The sequence below is a fragment of the Azolla caroliniana genome, unplaced genomic scaffold (genome assembly GCF_043228905.1).
Source record: "Azolla caroliniana isolate FFs.n. ecotype wild unplaced genomic scaffold, voAzoCaro1.0.p SCAF_20, whole genome shotgun sequence".
NCBI classification, from domain to species: domain Eukaryota; kingdom Viridiplantae; phylum Streptophyta; class Polypodiopsida; order Salviniales; family Salviniaceae; genus Azolla; species Azolla caroliniana.
Genome location: NW_028230455.1, coordinates 5,643,371 through 5,651,873, shown reverse-complemented (window position 1 = coordinate 5,651,873; position 8,503 = coordinate 5,643,371). Strand labels below are relative to the sequence as shown.

At 36.9% G+C, this 8,503-nt stretch overlaps 1 protein-coding gene across 1 annotated transcript; it reads right to left on the bottom strand.

The window, feature by feature from the left end:
* Window positions 1-207: 207 nt before the first annotated feature.
* LOC147850852 (uncharacterized) lies at window positions 208-8,269 on the bottom strand. The gene is made up of 12 exons (XM_087335968.1): window positions 8,166-8,269; window positions 7,053-7,326; window positions 3,905-4,015; window positions 3,485-3,562; window positions 3,264-3,380; window positions 2,603-3,142; window positions 1,946-2,328; window positions 1,741-1,840; window positions 1,582-1,641; window positions 985-1,068; window positions 738-857; window positions 208-522 (listed from the first exon to the last, which is right to left on the bottom strand). Exons 1-12 carry the CDS (start codon window positions 8,267-8,269, stop codon window positions 208-210), a joined length of 2,286 nt encoding a protein of 761 aa, XP_087192094.1.
* Window positions 8,270-8,503: the final 234 nt, after the last annotated feature.

Below are 8,503 nucleotides of genomic sequence, written 5' to 3'. Positions count from 1 at the left end.
GATAATATGAATCACCTTCATTTTGGGAATCATATATCACCTAGGTGTTCGTATGGCACATGACATGTTTTAAACATTGGTTTTGATCTTAGTATTGGTCGTCTAAAAGGCTTTCAAATACCTGCTTTGTAATAAGAACTATATAAATGACCCACTTTTTTAAAATGTATGGATTATATGTCAAGCCAAAGTAGAGTAAAGTATATGCTACACTCGATGCATTGCAAAAAGATATCTGAAACTGAAGTCATAAGGCACGACTTCCACAACTTCTGACAGTGACTTCCATTGCCTCTTGTTGCTTGCAAGGCATGTTTGCATTGATTCATGAAGATTGTTTGGCAATTGCTCAGAGACCCAATCGAGTAAAGATTCAGCATCTTTCACAAAATCCCATATATACCAATCGAGAATCTTTGGTATTATGATCTTTGTATTGGTGGCCACAACAATCGCATGCAAATACTCAGCCTTTGCAATCTCCAGTTCATTGTCGATGTCCCCAGGCGTATATATCCGCACCTATTATTGTTGAACCACTCTAATTCTTCTTCGGTGGAAAAAAACGTACTCATAGTTTACATGATAATATTATACACATACAGAAACATTGAGCATTCTTGGGTATAATTTAGTTCAGCGTTTTCAGGATGTATATTACTCACAAACAAACAAACAAACATGGATATATGATATATATAAGATATCAAAGCATAAAATAAAATCTTTCAATTTACAGTTGGTGAAGACCAACTCCCACAAGAGAGAGCAAAAATCACTGAAGGTTCTGGCCACTCTAATCTGTATGTACCAAACATCAAACCCTCCATTTCAAACCCTCGACCTTGACATTCAGCCTGAATGTTTTATTACACCAGCATAAAGAAAAACAAACCAATCACACTTAAGAAACCATTCAAAATTGATCCCTCTCAATGTTAATCATGTCTTTAGTCAGTAAAAGTGTTCTTTTCACACACTCACATTTACAAGGTCACATGGTAGCCGTAGAATGAAGTGTTCAATGGCTAAAGCACTTAGATGATGACCTCCAACATTGATAGCTGCCTGTTACAACAAGTTAGCTTATAGTTTATTTATTTTTGTAAATTTACCAAATAAATAAAGGTATAAACAAAAGAAAAATCCAAAAACACATAGTCCATTCATGCTAACCTACATAACCTTAGCACCCTATAAAATATTTATAACAATGATTCGATAAACCAGTTCAAAAAAAGTGAAGAAAACAATGCTTGTTACAGTAATCCAATCATATAATAATACTCATAAGGGAATTTCTTTGCCAATACACCCTACTCTTTTCTAAACTCCCACAATTTTTTTTTTAAAAATTGAAGAAGTATGGTTCCCCCATCAATTTCCCTTTTCCTCTCTCTATAGTTCTTGGAGTCTCTATTATTTCTCTCTCATATCTCTTTTTAAAATATTGTTTAGCAGGACATTTCCGCAATGTTTCGTTAACACTAAAGATAATATGGTACTGATCACGAAATCTTAGGGTATTTCAGTAAATTTCCCTAAAGTTTATTATTGAAAAATGTATATTCAGAGTCTAACCTTTCCCATCAAGGCAACAAATTTATGAGGGCTATCTGGAATCCCATCCTCCAAGAATGCCTACATTAAGTTCAATTATAACTAAAACAAAATCAGGCAAAACAAATTATGGAAATCTTTAAAACATCAAAATAGTTATTTATTTTATTCACCACATACATGCATCATACAAGAATTATAAATGTTTATCCAAAAGGATAGCTTTTGATGATGAGTGAGACCTCGAAGATCCACCATATGCAATTTCTCGACCAAGGTCCTAGATCCAAAGGTGAGAAATAAAAACATAAGCAAAATAAAGATTTCTGATGAAATGATCCAATAATATTTTGGCCCACAATGGAATTTTAATCACTATTTGTACATGAGTTTCTTCAGAAGGATGGTCGATTTCGGAATTCTTCCATAATCAAGAGAATCTGATGTAACCTCTCGATAGTATTTGTAAGGACCAATATCTTTAGGCATGGATTTAGCATTGAACTTGTAAGGGTTCACAACCTCAATTTCCTCAAGTATACCCTGAGAAGGGTTGCAGCTAATATTATTCCGAGAAGTAAAACTCCAGACACTTGATACTGTCAAGTCTGAGATCATGGATGATGTCTCACAGTCAGAAAAGAGACCTTGTTTACTTAATCTCACAATGATGCGAGAGAGACACCAAACCATCTCTTCAGAAAGTAGGTTCGTCTCAGAACCCTCCCTATTTGTGGACATTGTAGAGATGTTCTTTGCATTTTCAGCCTGGAAAAAAAAGGAAGTTGATTCTTAAAATTGCATAAGAATCAAAATTTTGTTACTATCATTTTTATTATTCCCAAATAATTGCAGCCTAGGAAGAGGATCTCTATATTAAAACGAACAAGATAAACCATGATTCTTGTATCAAAATCACTACACAGTTTTAAATTATTCTTATTAGAAATAGCTGGTATAAATGTCCTTTATAAAAACACTGAATCCATAACCTAGGTATGAAGCAATTCTTATGAACAAGCGTGAAAGGATGGTTATTTACCATTGCACCAGCGTTTTGCAGCCATGTCTTGAAGGGTTTCTTATTGTTAAAATCCACCACATTTTTTTGCTGATTCTCTTTTTCTAAGCAAGGCTCTCGGTCCCTAACATATGCATAGATAACCCTTGATGAGGCAACTCTTCCAACCAATCCCAGCCCATTATTCCAATTTTTTTCAAAAACATGGCCATGATGCTTTTGATCAATCACTTCATTTACTATTTGTGATTCATCTCCAAACAGTCTCAATTCCGCAATACCTGAACACTCCTCCTCACACTTATTTTCAATGATTGGAGAGAGAAGCTTTACAATAAATGGATTCCTCTTTGCCTTCTTTTTGCCATTTTTCTTTGAGAGGTTTTTCCCTTCTTTTGCTACAGTCAGATCAGATGATTTCACATCGGGTTCTTGTTGTTGTTTGTGGATAGAAAGATATACTGCCTCATTATACAATCCTTGCCTCAACTCTACAATACATTCTTCAAGGTTTAAAACCTCCTCTTCTAAAACAGCAACTTCTGCCACCAATTCTTGAACCTATAAATTATTTTATGACACAACAAACCAACTGCAGCACTTGAGATTTTCTCCCATACAATCATCACATCTACAGATATAAAAAGAAAACTTTGCCCATGTTTGAAGACGACTGAGTAACCTTTGGTGCAAGGTGAGGTGAAAACCATGGCAAGACACCAAGAGTTCTCTGGAAAGCTCTTTCCAGAGCCTTATGTGTATCACTTTCTTGTCTTAGCTTCTTTTGTAAATTTGAAATCTAAAATATAACCCAACCACCCAAATTCAGATCTCTTAAATCATGCAGAGAGGAGATCATAAGGGAAGTTGCAAAATAAATAAATTTTCAGGGAAAGTTTTTACATCTTTCTCCAAGGAGAGGCGGTACTCTTGCCGAGCACATCGTTGCCATGCTCTTTCAGATGCTGTCAAAGCATTGCCCTTTACAATCCAGCAAATGGAAGATAAGCCAACATGCCAATCTTATTTGTCCATGCATACACTTGATCAGTACATTCCATTCTTATTGACCAAAACAAGATCACAGATTGAATGCATACATTCTTCTTGACAGCATGCTTCTCGGCATGTTGAAAAGATAAGTCAACACGAAATTCTTATTGACCAAAGCTAGGTTATAATTATGTACACACGCTCTTAACTCTATAGTTCTTATTAACCAAATAAATAACAAAGAAGCAATTCATATTATGCATACCTTGTTCTTTAAATCTATATTTCCTATAGAGCAAATAAATAAAAAGAATGCAATTATATAAATACCTTGTTCTCGACTGTGTGTTTCTTTGCAACTTGAGAAGATCCACGACTCTGCCACCCTTCTTGCATTGATGAATTATTTCTAATGGGGGCATGAGATTCTATCGACAATTCCTGCTACAAGGTTCTGTCTTTTGAGAAATGGAAGCAAGTATCACCATACAGATGAAAGAGAGACTTCTGAAAACTACACTACAAATTTCGCTAGAGACATGTATATGTTCCTTGCCTCATCCTAGACGACATATTACCATGAAGAATACATCCGGAACACCAAAATGTGTGTGTGTGTGTGTGTGTGTGTATACGAACTAGCAACGTTGACATCTCAATAAGAACATGTGTTCACAAACCATTGCTAGCAGTCGTCTTTCCTTCATAATTTTTCTTTGAAAATTGTAGTAAGACCATGCTACTAGCACTACATTCCTTGACTGAATGTATGTGTATATGTTTCTTTATGTATGTATGTATGTATGTATGTATGTATGTAGTAGAAGACAGTATTGATATAGGAATGATAAAGAGCAGAAAGAAAGGGGGGTTCCTTCCTTGACTTCGACAGACAGAAGAAAAGGAAAGGCGGGGGGAGGGGGGAGGAGGGGGGGGGGGGGGGAAAGAAAACGAAGATTTGAAAGCAGAAAATGGATACAATGAATGAAGGAAAGATAAAACAATAATAAAACTTCAAAAAACTCAAAATCAAAAGTGGGGGAAAGGAACATGAGAGAGAGATCAGTTAGTTCTCTCGTTCATCAAAAGGGATGGATGGATAGCTCCTATCATAACGATAACGAGAACCAAAAGCAAACGTAGAAAGAAATATTTGGATTAGCGAGAGAGAGAAGGAGTGAGTGAGTGAGTGAGTGAGTGAGTGAGGAAAAATAAGTATGGATGGATGGATGGAGGGGAGAGTAGAGTATATGTATGTAGAGAGTAGAAGAAGACATCGGCCTCGCCTTATTCTTCTAGGCAGCAGCTAGAAGGTGTTGGAATTTGTTGATGTACATTGCCATGATGTATTGATATTCAAGAATGGGTCCATGGAAGACAATAGTGCCAATGAGGTCCTTGAGTTGTCACTATAAAGAGGGGCAACTTTTTCCATAAGTGAAGAAAGTTGTTGAGAATCCACTCCCTCCGAATGGGTTGGAGAGCCAGCTAGATCAGCCTGAAGTCGATCGACGGAAGAGTTGGATGATAGCTAGCTAGTCCGAATCAGAATTCGTATATTGTGTAAGGAGTTGGATCGTCAGGAGCCAACTAAGCACGATTAGGGAGAGATAAGTCGAATCAATCAATAGCAAACTCAACCGAGGCCTATAACTGACTCGGCTAATAACCGAATCGATCGAAGCAGACTCGAGGCTATATTTGTAAATAGCCTTAATGTGCCTATTGTGGGCTATATTTGTAAATAGTTATATATGTATATGGGTATAAATATAGCTAGGGAAAAAAGTGATCATGGAAGAAGTGAGATTCTCTGTGGGTAATTTTATGTATGTACAGAGTTGATTAAGTGTGTGTGTTGTAACCTTTTGTAAGACGAAGTCGAGTTCAAGCTCGTTGCCTTAGAGTTGCTTGTACTCTATTCATAGAGTGATTCTATTTGGAGTTTGTGGCCTCCCGTGGTTTTCCCCTTTTCGGAATTTCCATGATAATATCTTGTCTCGTTGTCTTTGCCTTGTCTGTTTTTTTTGTTGCTTTGGCTATTGTCTTCTCTCATTAGTACTTGTGAACCGGTTGTTGCTGGACCCATTTACAACAGAAGCTTCTTCCTTCTCTTATTCACGGTCTCTAGGGAACCATGCATATTGTCATATTGGTCGTGTACTACTGCCAACAAATTCTCCCATATCTCGAGCAGTACATTTGAGAGACGAAGATCTGCCACATCATAAAGTCGGTTACATCGACATTTCCATAATGCCCATAACATTACCATAGTCATTGTTTTCCAAATCTGGACTAACTAATATCAATATTCTATTATGTACCATCATTGCCTCGTGAACATCGTTTGCCTCATACAACATCAAGCTGGAATGTAACACTCCCCACATCGATGATCCCCATGAAAATAAGCATCTGAAATTGATTGTTAGGAATAAAGAAAGGACTTTATTCCATACTTATTGATCCAAGGGACAAGACCAAAGGACATGCTTGGTAGTCTTGTAAGCTTCATGGCAAAAGCCACATTGCCTAAGATTGGGCGCTATATTCACTTTCAATGAATAACCAAGTAGTAATGCCATATGTACTAATAGCCATCTAAAGAGAATAAATTTATTTGGCCCCTTAAATGACCAAATCCATCTCCAGTAGGTTTTCAAATGCAAAGTTGAGACACCCCAATTAGTCCAATGTTTCTAAGATGTTGGTACCATTACATTCTGAAAGAGCAGTAATGACCTTCCGAGTTTTACTGAGTATTGAAAGAAGGGAACCTTTATGGTCTATTCCCCCAAGGATTATGACCAAAACCAAGCCCCCAGATCCCATATTAATCTTGCAACAAGGGCTTTTGCGTACAACCACAACATATCACACATGTGAGCAATGGAAGGATAAGGATCAAGCATCCATTTCTTTCCAATTTTAGCAACCACTTTGATTGGTGCACTTCACAAATGTTATAGATAACTTCAATCAAAGGTATAAGGTTGTAATATGTTGTCGTCCAGAACCTCAAAATAAGAAGCGCACCCATTAGATGAACCACCCTCGACAGCCAACAATGTGTCATTTATGAAGCATCCAAACCATTGATGTTCCTGCATAAATTGGAAGGTTGTAGAAAACGAAGAATATGCAACTGATATGCTAGCAGTCATTATCTTGGCATCGTGAACAAATTGTAAATGTGCAAGACGATTATTTTTTTTCAAATAAAAAACCTCTATTGGTATTAAACTTAAAGTGGCCAAAGTCAATATACAAAACAATCCGCTATGACAATGCATATTGCAACATATTTAACTAGAAAACTCTTGAACAGTCATGTAGCTTCAGCAATCCAGCCACATTTGACATCCATATCAATCAAGGAATTACCACCAATGACCTTTATCAATGGAGTCTATGCGACATATATTAATAAGAATTCTGTCTCTCATTTTGATTAGTAGGCTTCTCCACAACACACCTCAGCCTTGCTTCCAATGTTCACCAAAATACCACCTCTAGAAATCCCTGCAATCTGCTTGAAACTTTGCTGATGAATTCCAATGGTTGGTGTCGAAAGATGTATATCAATTGAAAGAATTGGTGGTTCTGAACTCTTGAGCAATTTTGCCAAATTGAGCTTCTCTTCAATATCCACAACACCTTGTTTATCACATTCTTTTGCAACTATGGCATTGGAATGAGGATATTTTCCATTAGTTTCTACCTTTAGTTCTGATCCTATTGCTTCAAGACTATGTCACCGAAATGGGTGTCTTTTAGAGTAGTTAACGTTGATGCGACAACTTCAAGACTTCCCTTAGAATTTATGAATTTCTTGGTGGTGAGAACAACTGAATGTTCTTGAAGACTTTGATTAGATGAATATGTTACGATCGGAACCGGCCACAATCGATTGTGAATAGAGTACATAGACAGACATGAATAAGAGGGTACAAAGACACAAGATATTTTACATGGAAAACTCGTAAAGGGGAAAACCATGGGGTCCACAAACCCCAAGAAATAGATCACTATGTAGAGAGTGAAATACGACACTCGTAGGAAACAACCTCAAGCTCGTCTCGTCTAATAGACGACGGTTGAGTTACAACTCACACTCAATGTCTCTCACTCTCACTCTCACAGTTACAGAGACAACTACTCATTGTAACTTTAACTATATGACAATGATCAACTACACTTCTAAAGTTTTTGCCCTAGTTGTTTATATACTAAAACAACTTTCTAGCTATTTACAAGTATAGCCCACAAAGGGCACATTTGGACTATTTACAAATATAGTCTTCTGAATTGGTGGTATAATCGATTCTCGATTTCGATTTCGAAAATCGATTTTCGGCCTCAGCCTTTCAACCTCGGTCGAGCTTGTTCTTCGATTTGGCTCATCCCATCCAAAGGGACCTAGTTTTCCCAATAGAATCTGTATTGGTAACATCTAAATGGTCCGGCAGACTTGAAGTCTCAAGATCTTGGGTTTCTGGTTGTTTTGCAATCTATTTTAGTAGTTCCGATGAAACAGTCACATACCCATGTTCATTAATTTTCTGGTGGTCTATTGAATATGATTTACCTATGGTTGCGGTAGCTTTCTTCAACATGTGTGTACAACAAGCTATTATTTCCTCGAAGAGAGAAATTATAATCTTGTACTACAACTTGAAACAGATTGTTCATAGCTTCTACACTTTCAATAAACACGGTGCCGCCATGTCGACGATTCACACCAAACTTAGCTACCTATAACAACAAAAGAATATCGTGTCGTCATCTCCTCAAGAAAATATGCTTCGATCCCCAAACCATCTTCACTCATCCTTATCTCAAAACAAAAATCTACTTCATTCATTCCGCATCAACCATCTCGTCGATTACCACCAAGGTCTTGTAAAATGCAACAACAAAATGAGT

Bases quoted from the DNA above. Each gene is read 5' to 3' on its own strand.
- LOC147850852 (XM_087335968.1), bottom strand. From the start codon at position 8,269: ATGAACAATCTGTTTCAAGTTGTAGTACAAGATTATAATTTCTCTCTT. The intron at 2,329-2,602 runs GTAAATAACCAT...TTTTTTTTCCAG, and splicing joins TGCAAAACGCTGGTGCAATG to GCTGAAAATGCAAAGAACAT. The intron at 1,841-1,945 runs GTACAAATAGTG...CTTTGGATCTAG, and splicing joins ATCCTTCTGAAGAAACTCAT to GACCTTGGTCGAGAAATTGC.